General features: G+C 43.7%; 1 protein-coding gene across 2 annotated transcripts; it reads right to left on the reverse strand.

Annotated features, from left to right (window-relative positions):
- Nucleotides 1-328: 328 nt before the first annotated feature.
- On the reverse strand, nt 329-25,895 carry grm3 (glutamate receptor, metabotropic 3). 2 transcript variants are annotated; one of them, XR_004775936.1, is made up of 7 exons: nt 25,789-25,895; nt 17,378-17,999; nt 14,693-15,566; nt 6,141-7,216; nt 4,658-4,835; nt 2,249-2,419; nt 329-2,058 (listed from the first exon to the last, which is right to left on the reverse strand). XR_004775936.1 is itself a non-coding variant. In XM_027009700.2 (6 exons), the coding sequence occupies exons 2-6, from the start codon at nt 17,831-17,833 to the stop codon at nt 2,343-2,345; spliced, it is 2,661 nt and encodes an 886-aa protein (XP_026865501.2). In that variant the 5' UTR covers nt 17,834-17,999; nt 25,789-25,895; the 3' UTR covers nt 2,210-2,342. The 2 variants fall into 2 exon arrangements, 1 of the variants encoding a protein (XP_026865501.2); XM_027009700.2 differs by lacking the exon at nt 329-2,058 and having other exon boundaries at nt 2,210-2,419.
- Between the last annotated feature and the right edge of the window lie 1,479 nt (nt 25,896-27,374).

Here is a 27,374-nt window from a genome sequence, read left to right on the forward strand (position 1 = left end):
TTTTTTGTGCAATAAACTCATCCAAATCCATTTATACTAAATGGATAAGAAAATGGAAACAAACACATACAACAGCAGTAACAGTAAGTTATTATTTATTATGATGTCATCATGTCCTTGTTATTGCGCACACTGCACCATGGGTACTGATCTATTGCTTTGTGTTCAACCACAGTTCAGTGTCACCAGAGACAACAGAGGATTATTTAACATTATGGGACTCTATTTACAACGCTGTTTTAAAACTGGGAGCGTATAGATAAACAGAGAGCCCCCCCCACCAAATGCATTACATTAAACTCCACACAGCCCCCCCCCCCCCCCCCCCCGATGTTTTTACCAAAATTTTCCAAATCATGCCAACAAGAGGAGAATTGCCTGGACTAACCATCATCAAACATGAATCAAAAACATCTGTTTATGATCATGTGGAATATGCCAGCGCACCGATTACAGTGCCATCTAATTTACAGCGAATCCTCAGCCCCTGCTCCTGTTGGGAAGTATCTGTAGGGGCTGAACATAACCCAGGGGGGCAGTGGATACGCTCTGATTGCTGTCTCTGAACAGCCTGCAGTCGGCTTCCTCTTTCTGAAACACCTCTCTAAGCCCTTCAGATAAAGCAGCTTCATTTTGGCTCTCCTCCTGTTCCTCTTCTGCTCAAAAGCATTCCTGAGGAGGCCGTGTAGAACCGCTGTCCCCTAGCAACTCGCTGGCCGTGGGGGGAGTCAGCCAGCCACACACTTTTGGAGTCTGATATATAAAAGCTCTCTACAGAGCAGCCTCAGACTGCAGTGGGCTGCTGATCGTGGAACGAAGCAAACGCGGACCGTGACTTTAGAGGTCAGAAGCTGCTCTCTCGCCCTCTGTGCACTCACTACCACATGTCTTCCTATTCCTTTCACTTTAAATGTTAACTGTCTGTCTTTCTCCATCTCCACATCAGTCTGGCTTTCACTAACCTTAGCATTTCGCATGGCACAGAATGGCATTTAGGGAGAATTGTAAAAGCATCACAGATTTCAGTGAGAACAGAGCAATTGAGGGCACTTGTAGCCACGTGTATGCACATACTACACTAAAGGCCGCAGGGATGACACTTGTTGAGTAATGACTCAAAAGTATGTTTTCTGAATGAGATCCTACCAGAAGACCAGAAGTTTGTGCTGTTGATCAGGCAGTTACCTCATTACCATTATAAAACACAGTTGGACTCTTCTCATTCTGTTGTGCATTTTCACTTCCTCTTTGTTGGCATGCAGCGGTATGAGTTCACTGTCACGACGGCAAATAACGAATGTCACTTTTCTGAAGCACTGTTCCATATTGGTTGTGCGTCAATCCATTTTAAAAATGGCAAAACCTAAAATGATTATGACTTACAGACTTACAACTGAATAAATCGCCACGATCAGACCTTATCAGCTGAACACAGTCCTAAACAAACCAGTGACATGACTACAAATTGATCAACACGTTAAATAAAATGTAACCCCCCCCCTTTCCAAAGCACAGCAGAATGTAGAAATGTAAAAAACACTGAGATGTAAAAAAGAGATGTAAACAAATGGACTCAGCTACCCCTTGACTAAAGGTCTTCAGGAAGCTTTCATATGAAACTACTGAACACAGGATAAGGCACAAAGAGCCATTAAACAATGGATCACAACTTAACCATGCCTGTCTCACCAAGCTTTTTTATACATCATAAATACGTCACATCGGCGTCAAAGTTTAGCATTCAAGACCACTTCGGGCTGGTATGTGTATGCTTTGTGAGAAGCAGTTCATGGAAAGCAGCAGCAGACGATATGAACGCTTACTACAAGAAGTCTGTGTGCGCTTGTACAACTACTAGCATCAACACCCTCTCAACAGAAGCATCGCTTCATCTACCATGGTCAACTTGTGCTGCTAAAACCATCAGTAAGATTATGTACAAAATATACAACATAGAAATACATACAGAATAGATTATTACAATGAAACCTACAAAAGGAAATGACCAGGTTTTGTCCAGTACTGCAGGCTTAGCCACTACAGCAGTCAGCATTTTCCCTAGGTCAAAAAATTCATTGTATTACAACCGTGCTCACATTTCATGGTCATTTACAACAGACATAATAAAGCTATCAAAAAAACAAGTCTCCAAAATCACTCTAGAAATTTTTTTTGTTCTTTTGTTTCTCTACAACAATATCAGTTAATATGTACAAGCCCTAGAAAATAATTTAATAATAATACACACTTTCTACACACTGTAGATGGGCGTAGTTCTTGGGCAGAGCACAATGTGTGCTGATTGGCTAACAGTCGCTAAAGAGCAGTAGTTAGAGGCGGGGTCACAGAGAGGAAGTAGTGGAGTCCACGATCTCTCTCCCGTTGCACACTGTTGGAACAAAGTGGGCGCTCACAGACGCTGGAAAGAGAAAGAGATATAAAGTGAGATGAACTGAGAATGTGCCACAAAAAGTCGGATTAGCTCCGTTTACAAGCAAAGAAAAAAGAGACAAATTTCTGAGAATTCCCAGAACCCCCCCCCCCCCCATCCTTCACCTTCTCTGTGGTTCCCAACCCATTCAAAGTAAGTTGTGTCTTCTTTTCTTTGCAGTACCTGTCATATTATTTATCAGAGTGGAAATATAAACAAAGATGACACTGTTTATCGGATTTGGTTTGTGCCCATGCATTAACTTTGAGAGCAAAAGGGCTGGGCTCTGTTTACAGGTGCTTATTATCCTGCAACGAGTCCCCAGACCGCATCGTGTCAGTGCTGACATGCACATCATGCCTTGAGTTGACAAATCAAAGATGAGTAATATCTGTTCTTCAGTTATTTTTCTTTTTAAATAAATGGCTTATATACTCTCTTACAACACACCCTATTCAAGAGCATTTACAGATGATCGTGATATGTTAAGGACCTGTTCTGAGTGTCGGTACCTTTATCTGAACACTACACTATGCTGGCAGAAAAAAACTTTACAAACTTTGGAGGGAAGACACTGCGCTTCGTTTTGCAAAAATGACCAGTCCTAAAGACCAACCCTAAACATTTTCAGACTACATTAAACAGTATATTATATATGACATCCTTTGTGAAGAAATCCTTTGAGAATCTTAATATGGAACAATTAGGAGAGTGACAAACCAGCAATGTCTTTATCAGTTTACAGGCAGAACAGGGTGGGGTGCGGGGTATGCTGGTTTTACTTTAATGAGTCTACTACTAAAACATCTCGCCAGTCCATACATCCATGCTCATTTGCTCTTTACTGACTTCTCATCTGGAGTCAATACTATCCAACCACCATTGTTTGCTGAGATGTTCCTCTCCAACCTTAAGGTAGGTGCAAATCTGTCAGGCTGGAAAGAGGATTGTCATACTCTGCAGCATGTCTGGGTCAGTGCCAGGTCTCCTGTACAGTTCCCCTCTGCTACTGGCACCCCTCAGGACTATGTACTCTCTCCTCTCCTGTACATTATGTATACCTGTGATTGCCGTAGCTATCATAAGGTGTGGATCAAGTTTGAGGATGACTCTGTTATTGCGAGTCTCTTACCGGATGAGGAGGAAATGGGTGAGTTTGTATCTTGGAGTGACCAGACCTTTTTGCAAATGTAGATGTAATTAAAAGAGCAGACATCGTAACTGACTGTAGAAGATATTCTATTGCTTACACCCATACTGTAACTAGGGTCACTGAAACACTGAAATAGTAGATTGTAGATAATAGTAGATAATCTATACCTGGGTATTGTAAACTAAAATTTGAAATAAATTCAGTTAGTTTAAAGTGCAGCAAAGGATGTGTGCTATTCTGAAAATAAAAGTTTTTAATGTAGGCACAAATATGCACTTTTTATGAGAGTTTTATGGAATTATTTTTAACTTTCTGTAGAGTTGTAGATTACAAGAGTAGATTACATGTCCTTGTGACAGTGGCCAGTGGAGTTATAGGGGCAGGTCTGCATCAGATGCTGCCACGCCCTGCAGGAGGAGTCTGAGTTATTGGCTTATAGTCAGTGCTTTAGGGTGCCACAAGGGACAACCAAGAGATTTAAAAACTCATTTATTCCATTGGCCATAAAAACTCTCCAGCAAAATAATGAACAATTCATGCAATGGCACAGGGTTTCTTGTGAGATACATAAAATTGTTGCTTAAATGATTCTTAGTTTAAATGTATCCATGTATTTGTATTAATTTGTTTTATGTCATGCAGCTATGTTGTTTTGAAACTTTTTTTAATAATGCTTATACAGTTTTTGAAAATTTGTTTCCTTGGGGACAATAAAAAACCACTTAGCACTGAAGCTTACCAGCTAGAAAGCTAATCATATAAAACTAAAATGAATGTTTTAAAAATCCATGTAAATCCTCTTTCATAATTGGCACAACCACCTGATGACCGCAAAAGGCAGAATCAGCTCTCCTAGTGTGTTAGTCTGTTGCTGCAACGTAGCCCTCTCAGAAACCAAGCAATTCACTTGAAAACCATCCACGTCAAATTGTCAGTATGTCTGCATAAAAAAAAAAAGATGGCCCGGGCTATTCCTTAAGCATTCTCAGAAAGGCTTCACACAGTCTCTCGGTGCAATGAAGGCTACACTTCCTTGTGTGAGTGCTTGCTGTCAGTGTGTGACAGGGTCTCACCATGCGAAGCGCAGGCAGTGGCGGCACCACTGACGCTGAAGCGGTTGAGGTTGAGCCGGTGGCTAGTCACGTTCTTCTGGGGCTGGAACATGATGATGTGAACCTTAGGCGCGAACATGCAGCCCAGCACCACAAAGCCGCTCAGACTCACCGATATACACATTGTGGTGGTCTGGACCTGGGCAGACGGAGCGAGGAAGAGTGGAGGGAGGGAAAGAGGGAGTGTAAACAGCTCATTTACTCAATGCTTCAGTCACCTCCACAGACACTTACAGGCCTGCCGATGATGGAACGCTGTTAGTTAAAGTAGCATAGCGAGAGCCACGTTTAACAGTGAGAGTAGTTGAGGGAAAGCGTGGGATAATTGCGATGGCAGTTAGCGCAGTGGCTGCATAAATAATGTTTGATTAGATGCTATTTGGACATCTTCCATTAAAAGACTAATCTACACCACTCAAGATCTAGATGTTTTCTCTTCCCAGGCCTCCCTGCTGTTCTCTCAGTTCCCTGCTGGGACTGGGGCATTGAACAGAACAAGAACAGACATAAAACTAAACTGGATAGGAATTTTCTCCTAAGGGCAGCTATATCTTCACTGAGAGCACATGAGTCCTTCACCAAAACTAATGAAATAGCCTGGAATGTTTTGCCATGAAAGGAATAAACCACATTGTAAAGTCAGCTTTAATTGGTCCTGTCTATGAAGGACACTGGATAGCATACTAACAAGAACCAAACAATAGTGTTTTTATGATCGTATTAGCCCTCTAGTTGTCTTTGGCACTTCTTAGTGTAGTGCAGTCAGAATGAGAAATTTGCAATCCTGTGCCTGCTGTTCTCCGTGCCTGTCTTGTTCTTTGTGTGATCTGGACCTCTCTTTAAAGACGCTCTTTCTACAGGAGTCAGCACTCGCTTTAAAGCAGCCTCAGAGTACCAGGCCCTCTCAAATGTACATGCACTCTTCCCCACTTTATTAACCGTGGCGTTGTAAACTCTGCACAGAGCATATGGAGAAAAGTCCCACCCGCATGAACGCGATGCATGTTGGCAACGGCATGTGTGTTGAAGCTTCCTGACTGTGTATGCAATCCATGCAGCACAGGACTGGACTAATCACATTTCATTGCTGCTTTGGATAATCCATGACTAATTCTGTTGGAAAAGATGCTGAGTTTCGTTGCTTGCAGTACACTGATGCCTGAGGCTTGACCCGTTCATTGCAAAGGGCTGACCGATTATGTGCCATGTTTATTATGGATTTAACTTTGCTCTTTTTTCTTTTATTCTTGTATATCCTGGGACTTTGTATTATGCATATCTTAAACGACAGCCGGCAACTCAGTGTCTGGGGAGTTTCAATTGCTGGGTGATTTCAACATCACTGTTAATTCGACACTTTTTTACTCTGTTCTCTATAACTTAGTTCAGTAGCAATTCATTCAGGTCCACCCTTCCCTTCCCATGATCCTTTGCTGTGACATACCCTGTAGTCACTAGACGTGACGTAAAAGATTGGCAGGAATGCCAGCCAGATGATGCAGGTGGTGTACATGGTGAAGCCGATGAACTTGGCCTCGTTGAAGTTCTCGGGGCACTTGCGCGTCTTGAACGCATAGACGGTGCAGAGCACGACGAGCACCACGTCATAGCTGAGCGACAGCAGCATGCTGGAGTCACGCACGTTGCACTTGAGCACCACTGTCTGGCGCCTCTCGGGCAGCGTGAAACGCCGCGTGCCCGGCACCTCTAGCAGCAGCCAGGCGGACGCCAGCAGCAGCTGCACGGAGACCAGCCCCAGGCAGATGAAGACCTGCGAGGCAGGGCTGATGAATCGGGGCGGGCGGGCGCCTCCGTCCTTCACCCCGCCGAAGATGCGGGCGATGCGGCTGGTCTTGGTGAGCAGTGCCGAGTAGCACACGGCAAAAGAGGTACCCAGGCCCAGTCTTCGGAGCGCACAGACTGCCGGAGACGGCTTGGCAATGAACACGAATGTCATGGAGTAGGACATGAGCACGCCAAGCAGGAGGATGTAGCAGAGCTCCCGGCCTGAAGCCTTCACCAGGGGCGTGTCGTTGTGGCGGATGAAGACGCCAAAGACCAGGGAGGTGCAGATGAAGCCCACGCAGGCCACTGAGACGGGTCCGATGGCCCACGCGTCCTCCCACATGATGTAGTCCTCGGGAAGGTCATAGCAGCTGCTCAGGTCGGCACGAGGCCACTGGCCCGGGGCGCATGGCGCGCACGTGAACTCATCGGGCAGGTACTCGTAGGGCTCGCATGGCGTGCAGATCCAGCAGCAGTACTCGCCTGCCTGCATCTTCTTCATCTCGTTGGGGGCGCACGGGTCGCTGCACTGGGAGGTGGGCACGCCCGCGCCCCTTGGCCACCCAACCAGGAACTCGTTGAGGGAGAGCGTCTCCGCCCACTCTCCCACCTGGATGTAGCCATACCTGTCACTGCCTGGCAAGTGCTGGTAGTTGAAGATGTTGTAGCGGCCCATGCCATCTCCATACTGGTCAAACTTGACTACATTCTCTGAGCCAGGAGAAGAGAATGGAGCTAGAGATATATATATATATAGAGAGAGGGGAACAGAGAGAGAGAGAGAGAGAGAGAGAGAGAGAGAGAGAGAGAAGACAGAAGAACAGAAAGTTCACACACAGCACTAGAATGGCTACCTGTTGTGAAAAGTTACTAACTAATAATTGACTTAATTAAATTACCAATTAAGTGGGACAGAGAGGAATGTGAATTTATCATTTATGAAACAGAACTCTGAAATTTGTTTGGTAAATTTGCTCCTGACTGATAGAAAGAAACATCCACGTGTCTGCTTCTCAGAATGTCATCATGGTACTGACTTCAGTTACAGTCGGTGGATGCTACAACATGGCTGCAGGCACACAAAGCAATTACACAGGAGGCTGTTAAAACCATAGGGGAGCATCAGGAACCTTCACAGAAATAGCTTCTAAACAAAATGGCAGTGTACAGAAATAGAACTTACTATAAAGAGCACTATTAGTGTGGCAAACGCGTTTCATGCAAGAGGTGTTTGCTGGGGACTTTACAGACCCAGTTTCAGTTTATGTGCTGTTTGCTTTACGCTGACAAGCTCCCGTGTAGCCCCAACAAATACAGGGGAAGAGCACTGAATTCCCACCTCAGCACAATTGCCGGGCAGAGCCAATTAAGCACAGCCAATCAAGTCTGTTAAACAGACCGTTGACATTTCAATTTCAATCTTCCTGTACCGCAGAGATGAGGGATGAGGTCAGAAATCATGCCATGAATGAAGACACGTCCATTCCCTTAAGGAACAGCAGGAGTGTAGTACACAGGGACGGGAACACGCCGCTTTTTCAGGGTGGCTTTCGGATTGAAGCTAGAGAAGTCACGGGTAAAACGTCAGGTTAATGATAATGAATATTCTGATGAGGATTCTCTTCACACAGGGCCGAGGAGCATGGGACACCCCAGCAGACAGCGATCATCTCAGGACAGTCCACGCGTGATTGATCACTCACAGAGTAATTGCTCTAAGGGACTCGGAGAACTCCGCAGGGAATGATGAGTCGTCAGATAGGGAAGGGAGGTTGGCCGTTATGAACCCCATCAATCATCAGATAACGTGAACGTCAGCACGCATATGTTTAAACACGCACCCACACCCATTCACATATGTGAGGTGTAGTGGAATGCAGAAATATATGCCGACATTTGAGTACTTCATCTAGCTGAAGATCAAATTAACCTTTAGTGGCCTGCAGTTCATCTGTTCATTTCCCCATTTAATATCATCAACACTTATAATTAATAATCTTCATACTCAGCAGACACTGCATGCACCCTAAGATTAAGTAATCAGCATCTGGTAACAGGATAATTAACCACAATATAATTACTTGTGATAAACAAAATTGCAGTTAATCAGCTTGCACTGAACCAACAGGGGACTTGGTGAACAGTTTGTAAAACAACAAAACCTTCTTAAAAGCAGATTTGATTTTAGGATTTGATGAGGATTCGCTAACATATCCAACTGAACAGTGCTTTATGTGATAAATGCCTAAATGCTGTATCCTAAGCTAATGGGGCCAATACGTCAAATCCCAACGTGATTTAAAAGTGTGTACTGTACATTGATATGAGAGGCACTGGAAGAACAGTTCAGTCAGTAAACCTTCTTTCCATTAGGACGCTGTGCAGTTTGGAAAGGAAAAAGGAACAAAGTATTCAATGTTACCTCCCGGGATTCATCAGGAGTTCAGAGTTTAGGCCTTCTGAAACCCACCCAGGGAACAGAGGAGAGAGATAGAAACAGACAGAGAATGAACACACACAATAGCACAGAATGTTAGGAAATTTTAGATTTCAGGAGATATTTATGGATTACTCTGGTGGATATACTAACTGTGCACCCGTCCTCCACACACCCACACATACCTAAGCAAAATTTCCCACTTAGACCAGAGAAAGATGAGTCAAACTCTATTATATCTTTCAAAAGATATGTTCAGTATTTTTCCTATGTGGCAATAAGTTGTACACAGTCATAATTGTTTCGCTATTTCTGTCTCTGTCTCTCTTTGCCCCTCCCTCTTCCAGAGAACTGTTAGACAGCTACACTTTAAACGCCTTCGACTCCATGGTGACACTGTGCCCTGTTGCCTGTCAGTCTTGTCATGCGGAAACGAAGCCTGTGCGATCTGGGGGCCTCAGGTGCCATAACATCTACCAGCGCAGGAGGAGAGACCTCTGAAGCACAGGCTAACAGCAGCCTCTCACGTCCTCTTACTCACCTCGCCAGATGACAGTTCCTCTTCAGACCCGATGGCCTCTTTACTCACACATACAGCCACACACACACACACACACACACACACACACACAAACACACCACACGCATACGCTTACATGGAAGATAAATACAAGGACATACACGTCTGGACATACTGACCGATCTCTTCTATTTCTGTGTGTTTTGGTTGAGTCTTTGAGAGGGGTCTACTCCTTGGGGGTGGGGTGTGGTGGGGGGTATTCATGAGGGGTGGTGCACTGATGGATTGATGTGTCACATCGAGATCATTCAGCAAATGTGTGCAAATGTTTCATTATAACACATTCAAGACCACTGGGTTTCTGTAATTAGTATTTCCCTCACTTTGTCTTGCATAGCTGTAGTGAAGGACATCTCACACACACACCTCTGCAGTTTACATTTAAACTTACACCCATTCATTTGAAATCCCCTCAACCACATCCATGTATAAATCTACGCTTGTTTTACTGTTTATACTTCTGCATTCTTTGCAGCAATTTTCTCATCTCACACAGCCTACACTATCACCAAAAATATTGTTTTATTCTTACAGCCAACTTTATATATATAGACAAAACTATCCTGACATGTTAGACATAAGGCAGTCTTCTATTTAGGTTTGTACACTGAAAGTTCACTTTATAAGGTATATTTACTGGCTGTTCAGTCAGTTCAAAGGTACTCAGAAATTTGCTGAATAATTAGAACTTGTCTTGTTCTCTTGGCATTTATGCTTTTTTTCCAGCAACTTCTCACATTAATAATCAGTTTAAAACAAGAGTGTGTCAGGGTTGGATTTTGCGTATGTGAGTGTATGAGTGCATGCCAGCCTATGAGACACAGCTATAAAGCAGGTGTATGTAATAAAGTGAACATTCATGGTAATGCTCTCATTAGGTCTCCTGATTTAACTTGAACATACGTAATCTTAGCATGGAGACAAACGTCCCTTTTTTGTGTGGGTTGAGGCTTTCATGTTTACAGTATGAGGGCTTACAGTCTGAGACCAACTCAGGCAAACTGCTGGTCCAGTATGTCAGATTGAAGCTGAATGTAATGGTCAGGGACTGAATTTGAATATCCTGTAGTGAAGCAATCACAGTTAATGACATGTGGTATAATCTGACTGACATTAGTTTACATGCTATCTACACAACCCAAAGTGGGTCTCTTAGCTAATCCATAAAATTTACCATTGAGATGTTCAACACGGGATTAATCTTAATCTTAAAGCACGATGAGTGGGAATGCACTGCTAACATTCACCTGGCCAGGTTGCTGTCCAAGTTGATGTAAACAAATGTAGTTTGGCAAACAGCAAATGAAAGCCAGCCAGCATTATGCGGTCATCTCTTTACAAGATGTCATTAGTTGATTAGTATGTCATCCAATCAGAACAAAGGCTAGGATCATAAATGACAGCCACTTCTTAGACTCCAATAGTTGCTTTATATGGGAAAAACGACCAGGCCATGTTCCCTTGGTGCAGTGTCCTGCAAACGTTTAGTGTCCCTCATGAAAACATGCATGTATATCCTCATTAGCTTTTAACTGGTTTGTAGCATTACAGTAAGAGGAAGAGATAGTTTTTGCAGTCACTGTGTGCAATCTAATTTAAATAAGAAAGAGACAGTAGTGTAGCTCACTCTAAGAATACAATATGGAGATTATTCAATACAGAGATTATGCCCAGGACTGGCTGTTCTGTTTAGCTAATTGTGCAGCACAGCATTCTCAGCAAAACAACAAATAGAAAATCCTTTAATTTCAATTCAGGTGTAGCCGTATGTCATGTCCAAAAAAAAGAGAGAAGAGAATGAGACGGGTGTGTTTGTGTGTGTGTGTGTGTGTGTGTGTGTGTGTGTGTGTGTGTGTGTGTGTGTGTGTTGTGTAAGTGGAATGGTGGGTATAGCTTGTTATGCTTTTCAGCTCAGAATAGCCTGAGGGAGCTTTAATGTACACACACACACACACACACACACACACACTCCACAAATCCACAAAGATATTATACATATCAACATTCATGGTTACAGGGTATGATCTATCATCATCTATGAGTGTGAGTTTTAAAACACACACACACAAATATAAGGGTTTGTGTGTGTGTTCGGTGGGGGTTAAGATAATTCAAGATCTTCTCAGAATTCTATATTCTTTTCTGAGATCACTAATGTGTTTTTTCATGTGTATGTGCTGATGTTTATTGCAGGTGGATGACTGAAAGCTTGGTTTCATGGTGTGTGGGCTGTGTGTGTCTGAGATTTTATTGCAGTAAAGCAAAAATCAACCAGAAATGTCCCAAATGGCCTGTGTTCAAAAATTCAAAAATGTTTGTCGGTGTGTGTGTGTGTGTGTGTGCGCGCGCGCATGTCTGTGCCTCTTGCTACATGTGCATAGGCATGTGTTTACTCAGTAGGCATAGGATCACTACAATTTGAAGCAGAACCTCTCTCTCTCTCTCTCTCTCTCTCTCGCTTGCTCTCTCTCTCTCTCTCTCTCTCTCTCTCTCTTAGCCGTAGACAGAACATCCTCCTCTTACTCTATTGGATTACTTCACCAATTGGTGCCATGTGCAGACCCAATTACCATAGCAACGACATGTTGCCACAGTGCATTAGTCTGAGTGAAGAGCATAGCATTGGAAAAATGACAAACTCTGAAGAGCTGAGAGACATACTAATACTAGAGACGAGTTCTGATGCAACATCTCTCATCAAATGGAACCTTTTGACCGTTGTATAACTATGCAGTGTTATGCTGGCATGGTAAAAGCAGTAAATGATATCCTAATTATCATTAGATGCTACATATTCTGCAGGAGCAGCCTTACAAAGTACCTAAACTCAACTACACAAATGTACAACAATGTGGAAAAGAACCTTAGTCCTTTATCGTTAAACCAGTCTGCAAAGGTAGGCTACAGAGATGGGATTTGTTCTCCTAGGTAACTGGGGGATCATAACCTATTCCTTAAATGCTGAGGCCTGTGATGTGTGTTAGGTAAACCTGACCCGGTTGGCCTTTCCAGTAAAACAGACTTACTGAGGGCAAACTGATGCTAACCCTCTTTTCTGCAGGGTGAGGCTGAAAATGCAGCGGCTGATGTACTAGCCTAACAGGGACTTAGCTGGGCTACCTGCTTTGCATTAACAAGCAAGGCCGTCCGATAAACAGGGATATATGCTGCCAAGGAAGTCAAATCTACATTTTAAAGTGAAACGTCAGGTCTAATTAAGTAATAAGAAGCAAAGAATAAAGTGTAGGTAGCATTAGCGCAGATGTGAAAGGCTATATATATATATATATATATATATATGTATATATATGTGTGTATATATATATATACACACACACACACACACACACACACACATATATATATATATGTGTGTGTGTGTGTGTGAAAATATATATAGATATACACACACACACACACACACACACACACATATATATATATATATATAGAGAGAGAGAGAGAGAGAGAGAGAGAGAGAGAGAGAGAGAGAGAGAGAGCGAGAGAGAGAGAGAGAGAGAGAGCGAGAGACATAACACAATTTACATGTGAATGTGTGTGCATGCATGTCCAGTGATAGTTAGTGCTCTGGCCTGGTCTTAACCTTCCCTGCACCCGCTGTGCTTTCTGATAGAGAGTACGCTGTGTGCAAATTGGCTGCTGCTTCTCATCGGTGTGTGAGTGATTTGATTGTAAAAGCTGCTTTCTGTCTGTAAAGTGTCCTTGCATTTGAGAAAGGTGCTATACAAATGTGACTAATAATAATGTTTTATTTTACGTTTTTGTAGGAAAAGGTTTCAATTCCGGGCATGGTAATGCAGAGTTACCAAGACGGTAGAGAAGCTCATTCTGAACACTCTGCAATACCCGTGCCTTAGTTTTTAAAGCCGTCCTCTGTTGCTTAAAAGTTTCTTTCAAAGTGCCATAAATTCCAATCGGCAAAATGAAACTGATGTTTTGTAGGGTGCCTGGGAGACCTGAGCTTGTGCAGTGTGAGTGGATCTCTGACCATGATGAAGAAAGGAAAAATCAGAGGTAGCCATTTACTCCATTTCACCACTTTATCTCACCTCCCCTGCTTCTCCTCCTATCCCTGAGCTCATCCTCCTTTGTTCAAGATCAGTTAGAAGCTCCTCTTCTTTGAGGCCCCTTCACACTGCTGCTTTGCACATCTTAAGAACTCCCTAACTCCACTGCTCCCTCCTCCTCCTCCCCTGCCTCCTCGAGCTTCTCCCTCTCTCAGGTTCTCACTTTCTGTTTTGCATCTCTCTTCTCCTCCACCTCCTCCTGTCTGCAAGCCCTCTCCTGCCACCCCATCGCCCCAGACAGCAAACCCCACACATCTTTGATTTTGTGCTGGAAAAATGAAGATGGTGAGTTTCAAAGAGAATCGTCTTCTGCTGACGCATACCAACCCACTCAACCTCTCTCAGATTGTTTTATCTCTCCAAGTTTTTCCAACTCTCCCTAAAACACACACACACACACACACACGCATGCACACACACACGCGCGCGCGCGCACACACACATACACGCACACGCACGCACACGCACGCACACTCATGCACTCACACACGCATGCACGCACACACACGCACACACACACACATACTCTATCATGTGTACATATGCATAAACATGCACACAAGTCTTTTTCTTATTGCATCAGTTCACATATTTCTCTCTCTGCACTCATCCCTCATCCCTATCTCTTTGTCTTCTCTATCACATCTTCATAACCAGTTTGCAGTCTGCCTTTGTTCTCATGGCTTATTAACTCTTTCTTTCACCAGTGCCTTGAGGGAGTTCAGAATTTTCAACCCCCTTCCTGCTCTTTCTCTACCTTGCCTCTACCTCGTACGTGTTTGTGTACAGTCACAGATGAGGGTGGAATAAGCTCATCCCAGCCTGAGCATTTTTCCATGGTTTATTTTTACCTGCACCTTGCACTCTCCACCTGTCAGTCAAAAGCAATCCTTTTGGTGGTGCGTGGCATGAGCCAATGAGCCTTCGAGCTGCCTCTAATTACGCGCCTCCACTCAAATTAAGCACCATCGGGCAACAGAAAGCGACACCACCCTTTTAGTACCTCCACACAGGCCCCCGAGGTTCAGCAAAGGGGGCGCGACGGAGGCAAGGACCAGGAGAGAGAGGTGGGCGGAGGCGGGAGAGTGTGGGTGGAGGGACGTTACCTCGGAAGTTGATGTGGAGCAGAAAGTCGCGGTAGAGCCTGCGTCCGTCGAGGCTGCGCATGGCATCACACAGACGGGTGGTGTTGGCACACAGTGCCCTCTGCATGCGGTGCAGGGCATGTGCCATGGCGTACACTGCGTTCACCACGAACATGATCTTTGACTCGGGCTCGAAATTGTTGTCGTCCACTGCCAGGTCCGGGTCGCAGGGAGGCTTCGGGGTTCCTGCCCCTTCCGCCGTCGTCCCGCCCAGTGAGCACTGGAACTTCTGCTCCCAGAAGTCTTTGTACCATGGGTTGCGGTGGTTATTCAGTGGGCTGAGGCTCTGGAAGTAGCGGTTGAACTCGGGAATGGGGTGGGCGGCCAGCTCCAGCGTGATGGCCCCATCTGCCGTCACCTCGCTGCCCTTGACGATGCTCTCCTGTGCTCCCCATCCATCACTGGCTACCCATAGGAAGGAGGAGTTGAGGCGGGTGGCGGCAGCCAGCAGCTCACGGGCGTCGTCGCTGCGTAGGAACAGCACGACCACGCGTGCCGTGGGCTTTTGCAGCAGCTGCCGCACCACCGCCTCGTACGAGGAGCGCTTGGCGTTGGAGCGGCCCACCTTCTCCGACGTGGCGATGCAGATGTTCCGGAGGCGGGCTTCCTGCTCAAAGGCCTCGATGCCCGTCTCGCCGTAGTCACCCTCAGATGCCACTGTGGACACGTACGTCCAATTGAAGGCTCGCAGGATCTCTGCCATGGCCTTGGCCTGGTAGAAGTCTGGCGGGACAGTGCGGGCGAAGTAGTCGTAGCGCGATTTGTCACTGAGCTTGGCGCTGGTAGAGGCGTAACTGATCTGAGGGATCTGGAAAAGGCGCAACAAGTTGGCAACCTGGGAGAGAAGAGAAAACACACACACACACACACATACAGGCACTCCATTACAATCCCTGTTAAGATCAGTGCCTCATGAATTAATTATTCAAAGTCTATGATACATAAAATATTCTTTTTTAGTGCCTTGATTTGATAAGACCATGTTAACGCAGCTCAGTATGCGCTTGCAGTCCCAGCAGGGGGCGATGGAGAGCGGCTGGTTCTCTTTGGTCTGACTCAGCTTGGCTCGCGTAAATCACACATAACTCACACACAGCACAGTGGGCACAATGGACCCAGCGGGCATGTCGGCAGAAGATGCCACTGCCATACGCTGTGGCGAGACTCAGGCTCACAGTGGGCACTTCACTGTCAGCCTGCGTGAAGTCTGCACTGTCAGTCTGTTGTAAATCCATCAGGACATTCCTTTCATCTCGGAGCCTTTTTAGCATGGACAGGCGTGATCGACTGGTAAAAATGGGATTATTTTGCGTGGTGTTAAATAGCTCATGGCACAACACTTATCTATTACTTGGTGAGTGTAAAATTGAAAGTAGTGTTAGAGGTTTACTTTTACAGCCTGAACAAAGTGATTAAAAAAAGACAATTGATTGATGCTCGTCTTACTGAGAAACAATGGGAAGCCTGCTCAGGAGGTTTCCTTTCCCTGTACCATCCTTGATCCCGGCCACTGGCTTCACTTCGGTTTAGTTTATTATGGGTGGGATTTTACTTTTTTAATTACTCTGTTTTTGCTATAATGTACTGTAATAATTAAAATAATAATTAGTGGTAATAAATTATTAGCCGTGTTCTGTTTTCTGGTAGTATTTTCCAGGTTACTTATAAACGTGCTTGTGTTCTGATCTTAGCCTTCATATTTCTTACTGTAATTATGTATAGATATAGATATAGATAGTCAGTATAGATATAGATATGCAATTATCCTGTCAACTGTATTCTAACACATCTTACAGATTATGACCACGAGTATTGAAAATGTCCTAATAAATATACTTTTCCCCTTCATCTTGGGTTAGCTATTTTTTTTTAAATCATATTAGATTGAATAATATTTTAGATGGAATTGTAGAGTGCACAGCTGTGTGAATTCTTTATAAATCACTGTATCTCCTACTGCTGCAAGGAACCTAAACATTAAGAAGGCCCTTTCGTTCCTTTGCATGGTGTGTAAAATAATTGCTGAGATTGCTGAGGAACAGAGATATGCTGTAGGAGACTGAACAGGCAGCCAGAGAGAGTGAGCAGTAAAGGGCAGAGATAAATAAACAGTGACTAATTGTTGTCGATGAGAAGAGAACGATTGGTAACAATGGTTATCTAACGAGAGGCCACAGTGAGGTCACAGTCCTTCTCGCCTCTCCAGAAATAAACAGCGATATCTGTGACAGAATAGCAGAGAACAGACGCTTGAGGAGAGAGAGAGAGAGAGAGAGAGAGAGGAAAAGCGAGAGAGAGAAGGAGAGAGAGTTTAGAAAAAGACTAGGAGATTATGGATCCTGGAACTGACAGGGAAAACTGGCTTTTGTGGAGCCGCAGATGGAGGAGGTTATGTAAAACTTTGCAAATTCCCTCAGCTCTGTTACCAGTGCCACAAGAAAGCAGCAACACGCACAGCACTCTTAGTGGCACAGTCACAGTGCTAATCCAGGCCCGTTGGCTGGACGGCGAAGCAAGGACCCGCGGCCCTGCTCTGCTTGCTCGTAAATGGTCAGGCTGATATGTATGTGATATATGTTGTTTGTTTTGGAGGCATGAGTCACTGGTGCCCTTGTGGCTGCAAGAGTGCAGCAGACCAGTGCTGACCTGTATAGAGACGCTGCTGTAGGAGCCTCCGATGACCCCTGCGATGGCCAGTGGGGTGTCCTCCTGGAATGCGTACGAGCCATCGGGGCAGATGAACTCAGTGTCATCCACCTTGGTCAGTGAGGCCCGCACGAACTCCAGTGCCTGCTCCAGAGCGTAGGTGTCCCGCGAGCACGTGTCCAGGATGTGCACGCCCAACGGCACGCCCGGCAGCAGGCTTACGTCACGGTTGATGTGGTCGATGGCGAAGAGCATGGCCTCTAGCCTCTGGATGCCCCGGTCCTCATTGATGCGACCGCACTCATCCATGCCCAGGCCCTTCTCATGGATGGGGAAGAGGCCTCCCAACACAAGGTCCCCGTCCATCTTGATCTCCCGCCGGGGCGAGTCGCCGCCGGACGGCATCACGCGGGCTCCCAGCAGCATCAGCAGCAGAGCGCGGAGAGTGGAGGGCATGGTAGCGCGGAGACGGAGGAGTGGAGCGAGGCAGCGGTTTAGTGCTTGGCGAAGGAGAGAGAGTGTGAGGTGGCAGTGTCAGAGGCAGGAGGGAGCCATGAAGCATACGCAGGGAGGTCTGTCTGATCACACATGAGGAGCTGCTGATGGGGAGTCAACTTACCATCTGTAGGAAAAGAGTGAGAGACAGATTGGAAAAAAAACAATGGATGGATCTGAAGGAAGCGACAAGAGAGAAAAAAGGTCATTAGGATATTAAAAATTGGTGTCTTCTCATGTGATGCTGTTTTCTGTTGCATGTGTGACCAATGAGTTTAGAGTTAATATATTCCTTGGATAACCCTTGAAAACAAGATACTGCACACACTACATACACACACACACACACACACACACACACACACACACACACACACACTGCAGATTCACCCTTACTCATATATATTGCTGTGAACAGACATGTCAGAACAGATATACAAGGAAGAAGAAACACACAAACATAAATCAATAAACACACAGCCTCTAAGTGAAGGTGAAAATGCTGCACTAAGGGTGAAAATGTCCTACATTTGAACACAATCTGTTGTTGCTAAGGTGAACAAAACTCTAGCTGTCTAGCTTTCTAGCATATGTGTATATTAGCACTGCTAAATAATCCTCCAGGTTAAGGTAAAATCACCATGTCAGCCAGATGTCCTACCACAGTTCTCTACAGCCATCTCTGAAAATGTCATCGCATCTTTTTTTACTGCTCCATGACAAAAGCTACATGTTGTCAAGTACACAGAGCAAACCTTGATGTGTGCAGCCATGTGTTGGGCAAATAATACCTGGTTCTCTGTCACCTCGCACACCAAATGACTTTCTTGAAATCAAGAAGAGATAATCAAAGCCATCTGAATAACTTCTATCCTAATGTGCCATGATGGTTGCTATGAGCTGCTGTTTCAGGTGCACACACCAGACTTCACCCACTTAGCAACCAACCTCCTGAACGCTGAAAATTAAAAGGGCATTCAGAGCACTTTGAAGAACCCATGAAGGTGGGCGACTCTTTGGCAGGAGACTTTTAGCATTCTTTCAGGCACTCAGAAATTAAAAAGACTTCATCTCCTATGGCATTTTCAATTAGAAACACACACACCACTGTTTTGTAACTGAAAATGTCATGTGGAACAAATGCCTTTTAAAGAACTCTGAACATTTATACACAGCACAGGAGTGCAAATCACTTTAATAAGACACTGCTAAATTGTAATCCAACAAACAGAATTCAACTATCACCATTTCTGGCAAATTGAAAATGCTGCAAAATGTGACTGCTTCGTTGTTCTGTGTGTAATTTGTATATTCTCTTACTGTACTATTCTCTGTGTATGTCAGCCTTTAATTTCTATATTCCCTTACTGTACTGTTCTGAGTTGAGCAAGACCAAATATGGCACAACAAATATGGTGCATTGACACACCGATGAACAAAAGGGATTTTTATACTGTGTTGATTTAGGTTCAATTTTTATCATGAAATATTTTTTTATGACTCATTTCCTATAGCAAATATGTAAAATTCTGCATGAATAGCTTTTCCGATAGCATAATTTATTGTTCAAAATGATCTGGTCCTCTAAATCATTGTAATCTGGGCTTGCTGTCACACCCCTGGAGATGGGTTGCTGAAGCCACTCAGATGTGCAACTGTCTAAGCCTATGTTCTGACCTCAGTGCTTGGCAATGCTTCCCCACAGTCCCTTCTGGAGGGGGCATTTTCCACAGCCATTGCAAAGCCAGACTGGTTTCCAGCAGTCTGGCGGGCTCACAGAGCCTGACGGGGCAGTCTGGAGATCACTGTGCACTGGGTATCGCACATGCCCAGTGATGCTATCTCCCCCCCCACCACGCAATACAGGAGCCACTGCACTGCCCCTGGTGATGACACGTTAACAGCAGCTAACCTTGTTATCTCTCTCCCCCCAAAATCGCCCTGCCAGCCCCAGACTCAGGAGCTCCCACTGGCTGAGTGCCATGTGTGGGCCAGCCCTTCTTCATGCCTGTTCTTTTGTGCTGTCCTGAGAGATGAAGTGGCTACATGATGGAAGGTTTGAGAACTTTCACTTTAGTGACAGAAAGTTGGACTACTGAAGAGCTGCTGTTTCAGCCCACTGGGATGGTGGAAGTCACGCTGCGAGAGAGGAATTAGCGGTTGCTCTTCTATGCCGCCAAAACTGTCCAGGATGCACAAAAAAGGCTCAGGATTGTTGGTTAAAGAGCTCTTTTCGAGAATCATTCTATTCATGCTGATCTACAGAGGGCTTATGTTCAAAGCACCCAGGACACACTGAATTTACTCTCTGAAGAGAATAAAACATGTCAGTCAAGCTATGCTGTTCAGTCTTGATATCAAAAGACATTTATAGAAAAGGAAGCAATGCAGCAGTACTGTGGCTACAGCAAACTGTACGCATTGAGTATGGGTTAGCATATACTATTAATAAAAACTGCTAATCCATAAGAACCACATTCATGTCAGTTCCCCGAACTATAGTTTACACAAGTGCACCAACTTTTACTTTAGCCTATCTTTAAGCGGTTCCCCTTGGCTAATCGTGTTAATTAGCTTAGCGGGATAGGACTGGAGATGGGTATGGGGCTTGTTTTGGGTACAGAGAAGCCCAGAAATTAATTGGATTTTGCTTGTAGGCAGTTCCTTAACAGTATACTTAAATCAAACAGTCAGCTCACAAAATCAATTCCAAATTCAAGTACCAAACAAATCCCCTAAGTAGGCCTTCTTATTGCCGCAATGATGCTTCCAGCAACAACGTGTTACCTTGAATATTACATTTATTTGTAAAAAAATGCTTTGAGATTTGAAGAACAGGAATAGATGACATATTGCAGATTATTATTAGTAGTAGTATTATTATGTTCTTGTTGTTATTGTTGTCTTCAGTCATGAGTATTTTGCTTTGAATATAGTTTTATTTTCAAAGTGATGTACATAACTGTATAACATGCTAATACACATCAAGTTGACATTTTCCCTTACCATTTTTGCTTGTTCTTTCTTGCTATATGAATGTGTGTGTGTGTGTGTGTGTGTGTGTGTGTGTGTCTGTATGACCACACTTACACCACTGAAGTGTATCTTTTCAAACGAAAGGACCCCTTTTAGCTCTCATGGTGAGAGACTTTGCTAGGTTTGAGGCCTGGGGCCCTTCTCCATGAACACACACATACTGCAGTGATATTAGCTCCTGCTGTATCTAGTAGCTGTACAAAAAAAACAGCTTTTACTTTGCTTTAGGTCCTATATACTATGTTTCACATAGCATTCCAAGAGTGGTGAAACTTCTAAATGGGAATGTGGAGATCGCTCCAGTTATTTTCACTCCTTTCATGACTCCACTGTGTTACATTACCTAAACTGTCCAAATGGTAAACACAAGAACCTGCACATTGTATCTTAGCCCTTCAATAGCTGGCTTAGGATAAAGTTAAGGCAAAATCAGAGTTTTGAGGCAGTTTACCTCCCTTTATAACAGTTGAGGGACCCCGTTAAATATTAACACAACATGCCTTACAGCACTAAGGCCATTGATCCATAAACAGGACACTGAGCCAGAGAACAAGAATGAAAATTTCACCCACAGCAAAACTGCGATGGACAGCAAGTACATGGACATGAACTGAGCAATTCCTGTTACCCCTATAAGAGCAACGAAATGAACAGTAAGGACATGGACATGAGCTGATCTATTGCTGTTAGCGCTTTAAAAGCAATAAAAGCAAGTCATGCTGAGATAGAGACAGGCGCTGAGGAGAAGGGTTTTTTTGTATGTATTCTGGGGAAACATTTAATAATAATAAAGATGCATTGAGCATTGGGGACTGCCAGACATTTGACATGAGTGCAAGTGATGAGTGTATTTGTTTACTGTTGTTTTTTTAATGAGGGAGAGAAAGAGTGTGTGAAAGAGAAAGAACGATTATTCCAAACTGATGTGGCTGAATACATGTAAAGAATCCACACGGGCCAACACACATTGTGTACATTCCCGATGATGGTGATTCCAGCACATCATAAATCCAGTAAAACTGATAATGTGACGTGGTAACGTACATGAAATGACACGTGAAATTACAGCACATGACAGTGATCATAGCTTGCAAGAAGCACTGCATCTAGATAATAGCACTAGTTTGATAACACTAAACAAAGTATGAGAAGTAGTGAACAACCTTCCACTCAGCTGCCCCGTCTGGCTGCTGTACAGGAAATGCAATCCTACTTGTCGTCCTGCAGTCACAACCAATAATCACTATCACTGGGCTGGAGTGGTCTGAATGTAAGGGCATTCATCTCAATGTTTACCAAGTAGTGCATATCTCCCTCTGTCAAAAACAGTGCTTTGACTGCATTTCGATTCACCATCTTGGCGTGAGCTGAAAGCCTTTTCATCGAGTTCCGAGGGTTGAATCCTCCCCTGATCCACTGCTTCCTGACCAATTCAGTTAAAAAAGCAAAAAGCACAACTGAATTTTCAAATGAAATTCAACTGGATATGAAACTTCGATGCACACTGTCCAGAGCTGCATTGGGAGGGAAAGAAGAAATGTCACAGCACACGGACTCTTGCGGAAGGCGCATTTGCCGTGTAAAAAGCTTAGGCATCCTTTAAAGCCAACCATCACGCAGAGGGGAGAATGTGGAGCTTCGTTTTGCAAGCAACAACAACCCCCCGCCCCCAAAACCGACCCCCCCCTTCCACCCGCCCTCTCCAACTACAAAGCTGAACTGCTTTTTTGCTCAGAAAAGGATTTGCTCGACAGCGAATGGGGCTGACAAACTGCTGAAGCCTCTTCACACTGCTGTTTGTGCACACCCGCAGATAGATGCACACCAGCACAGCTCTTTGTGGGTTTGATGCAAGACTTCTGCAGCACTCTTGCCTGATGGGCTAGAATTTTAAGAAGCATGGCTAGTTTGTGGAATTATTTTCTGAAATATCTTTAAATATATACAGTAGAATGCACAGGTAGATGTTGTTTTTTTCTGCTAAGCTTTTCTGTCTGACCTTGGAATATACATATATGTTGGTATATATATGAAAATACATAGAAGATGACTAACTGTGAGATGAGTAACAATGTACTGTAGAGAAACAGCATGTTTCGGACAGGTGTCCTTCATCAGCTGTGCAAGGAAAGCTCCAAATTTGAATCTCTCTCTCTCTCTCTCTCTCTCTCGTGCTCTCTCTCTCTCTCCCTCTCTCTCGTGCTCTCTCTCTCTCTCTCTCTCTCTCTCTCTCTATATATATATATATATATATATTCAAAATTGCAACAAGATTGAAACATACATATTATTGAACAGGAGATGAGGCATTTGCAAGGTGATGAGGTGTAAGAAAATGTGATTAAGGTAGAAGTGATATTACATCTACATCAGTCTGACGAAGGTGTGTTCCCTCAGCTGAGAACACATGCGTAGGAGGAAGAAAATCTCTTGACTTCTGAACGCAGAGCAGTGTTTCAGGGATATGAACGCTCCAACTCCCAGCCCTTACTTGAGCATGAAGATGAGCATGTCAGCATGCCATTACACATTCCAATTGTGTATAGTTTCTTTTTGGGTTCTTTGTGTGTTGGGCACATTATTATGCTATCTTTTGTTTCTGTTCTCATCTTATCTGAGTCATGGCCAGCCTATAGCTGGCTGTCAGGAGGGTCCGGCTGTACTTGTGTGTGCAGCTCCCTGCATGCACGCTGCTGCAGAGTGAGGGGTTTGCAGGACTTATTTACATGCACTATGCAGACGGGGTTTCTTGAATGGCTAATGATTATAGCACAGCTTTCCACCGCATCATTTTTACCGAGAACAGCAGTAGGTGCTGAACAGCACAATCCCTCCCATAGTACAAGGCCATCCAGGTCTGAACACACACAACTCCAAACGGAAAACACAAACAAGTTGATGTACACTTATTAAGAAAGGGCCTAAGTTATGTACGGGTTATGTTGGTCATATGTGTATATATAGTACACATATGAAAGTGTCCAATTTTATATAGTGAACAGCTGTAGCCCAGTGCTACTGTCTTGTCTTGACAGAGAGCGAGAGAGAGAGAGAGAGAGAGAGAGAGAGAGAGAGAGAGAGAGAGAGAGAGAGAGTTCTATTCCATTCAGGTCTACCTACTAACACCTCCAGCTGATATGTACACACTTTTCTGACTTCACACGTCTGTACACAAACACACACACACACACACGCGCGCACACATCTTATTGACTGCAGCTGTGTAATTTATACCTCATATCACACCACATTATCTATTGGGGTAGCAAATGTAAAAACATGCACGTCACTGATTACACCTTTAGACTTAATCCGAAAATTATAACTGTAGATTGATCATTGTGTTTGCGCATTTTTGAAGATGTTAATCAAGGTTACCGAGACAGAGTAACAAACGAGCAATACAAGAGAAGGAACAACAATTCGCATAAGATTCTGTGCGCAGGGTCTGCGTCGGGTTTGTTTCTGCAATTTAAACTTAGTCGCCTCATTAATGTGTTTGTATCATTCAGGTCAGGCCATCATTGAACTCACCGGTGCGCGGTGACTGTCAGGAAATTTATTTATTTTTTTCCTCCCGTGAATGCATTTTACCTCACAACTCAAGACATAGCGGCAGCACCGTGTAACAACGATATTAGAATTCAATGCAAGCGCTGGACATGATAAATTATGTACCACCGCTTCTCACTCTAATATCTTACACGATCACGGGCAGCTTTCGGCTCAAACATACCTTACAGTTGGTGAAACCACTGCGCATCAGAGAACTCACTAAGGAAGCGCGCCAAACAATAATAGACTCCAGCGCTACCACAGCGCGTTGGTTTCTGTCGAGGAGATCCGACCAACCGAGTTTCACAAATATCCTTTTTATGACAACTCTGCACTCTTCCCAGGTATCAGTAAAGAACATGCCATTGATCTAAACAATGCCACATCTGAAAAGGATTTAAGTTGTTTGAACTGATTCCCTTCTCTCTTTTTTGAGGTAGGCCATGATATTTGTGATGTTTTGTCATTTATCCTCCCGGGCAAATAAAAATGTTATTAGTCAATCTTCAGTCTTATCCGTTTGTGGGATGATTAAAATCACTATATTGCAATACCTGTGACCTGTGTGTTAACGAACGTACATGATGGCTTAACATGTAACAATACAGTACGTCTGTACTTTTCTGACTCAACACCGTTAAAGTTTGGCGTCAGAGCCTAATGAACGATTCGATGTAAATGACTCTATTCGTAACCGCCTATGGACGCCATATAGCAAAATCTGGCTTTCTGAGAAAGTATTACCCAACGCAGAGATAACTTGTCTGCGTCGGGTAAGACAGACATTTGCACAGAGCCATCATCGCTCTTACTCTCACGGTTAGATTCTTTGGTTGCTTTGGGAACAGTAATTAGTTTGAGGTAACGAGAAGACTGTGCAGCGTAAAGTTTCTCTGATAGTTCCAGCACTCGGAAAGTATCCCTTGGTTACTGCCCGTGCTACTGCAAAGTGCCATGCCACTGGGTCTGTAAGTTCACCGCTGACTCCTTTTGTAATTATCTGGCATTGTTAAATAGATAAAAACAGTTCTGAATTAGACTTTGCAATGACATAAATAATGTTCCAAAAATCCTTCCGATTCTAACTTCCCAGTTAGAATGTTTGTTGAATATGTAATTTTTAAATATGTAATTCCTTTTCAGTAGACTACAAATATGTTGTATTAATAATAATAATAATAATAATAATAATAATAATAATAATAATAATAATAATAGTAATAGTAACAATAATAATAATAATAATAATAATAATAATAATAATAATAATAATAATAATACTAATAATAAAATACAGGCTGCAAATCTCACTTACTGTACCTTACCCGGATATTCGGATGGTACATATCCTGCATTTTCATGTCCTGCGTCTTTACGCTGAAGTGCGCGATAACTCCGTTTCTTTCGGTCGAACGCTGGGAGCGCAGTGGAGAGGCTGTCACTGCCCTCCACGAGCTTCATCGGGGAGAGATAGGCAGAACGCGAGGGAGGGAGAGAAAGAGAGAGAGAGAGAGAGAGAGAGAGAGAGAGAGAGAGAGAGATGTTGCTGTAGTTGAAAAAAGAAAACACGTCTGGCATTGAGGAGGCAGCCTCGCCTTAGGATGCTTCTGTATCCTAGCAACAAAAATTGATCTTGTGAGGATACATTTTTAATCAGCTGAAGAGAAAAAACTTGCTTGAACTCACCTATAACAGTTTAAAAAAGAGAGACCCTATGCGTTCTTATGTATAAGACGAAACAACTCTAATAAAATATTTTGGGTGAGACAGTGAGAGAAGGTGTGCATGATGGTGTGTGCGTATGAGAGCGAGAGAGAGAGAGAGAGAGAGAGAGAGAGAGAGTGCAAGTGTGTGAGAGATATTTCACCTGCAAAATATAAGATACATTCCAGTATGTCGACTTTCAATTACATATAACCACTGACCATGCTGTAAACAATATACTAGAGAATTTCTTTTCCTTGTATGCAATCTGCATGTTTGTTAACTTAATTCTCATTATTGCACAAATACTAACAAATGCCTGTTTGCTTTTCTGAATTAAATATGTATTGTGTGATATATTGTAAGTTTGTAGTCTGAGAAAAAAAACCCATCACAATTTCAATGCACATACAGAAGATTATGTGAAATTTTCCAGGGCTATAAAACAAATTTCAGATATAAACAATTACAAACCAATTTTACTGCTCATGTGTTACTAGGTTCAACAGCATGATCCAGACAAAGAAAGTTAGGAGATAAATGATTCAAAACAGAACCCGTGTCCATCATAAAGGGCAACGGCTCATAAAGTCAAACATGGGACTATGTTTAGACATAATGAAGCCATGCAGATGACATCACCAGTAACCTCCCACGTTCCCAGCGAGTGGATCTAACACTGCTTTGGTGTGAGTCGTGAGGAGACTGGAAGACTAATTTGGCCATTTTCATGAATGAATTTCTGGGCTGGTTTTCATTCTAGTGTGTGTTAACTCCTCCTCCCTTGTATGACTGACACATCACCTCACCCCTGCCGTGGATGTTGGCCTTCGAGGTAAAGAGCTGTTCGAAGAGCGTCATTAAAATGCGAGTGTTTAAGTCTGCGGTTCCTCTTCAGTGGGCTGCGATTGGACGAGGGAAGCATGCATGCATGGCGGAACAGGAGCACCCACTCCTTTTGTTCATATTCAACCATGTGAAAAATGCAAAATGTTCATTTAAGAAAAAATGCAATAATTGATTCCTTATTAATGAGTTGAGACTTTATGAGGCTACTGAAGTATGGAAGAAAATTTGGAAATGTGATTTCTAATTTATTTACCATTAAAAACCGTGCAATCGTGTGTGGGTGTGTGTGTGTATATATTTCATTAGCTGTTTCACATGCATGGCATGTTGTTAATGCGCTAACGCTCATTCACGCTAA

Source organism: Electrophorus electricus, chromosome 4 (assembly GCF_013358815.1).
Source record: "Electrophorus electricus isolate fEleEle1 chromosome 4, fEleEle1.pri, whole genome shotgun sequence".
Classification (NCBI taxonomy): Eukaryota; Metazoa; Chordata; class Actinopteri; order Gymnotiformes; family Gymnotidae; genus Electrophorus; species Electrophorus electricus.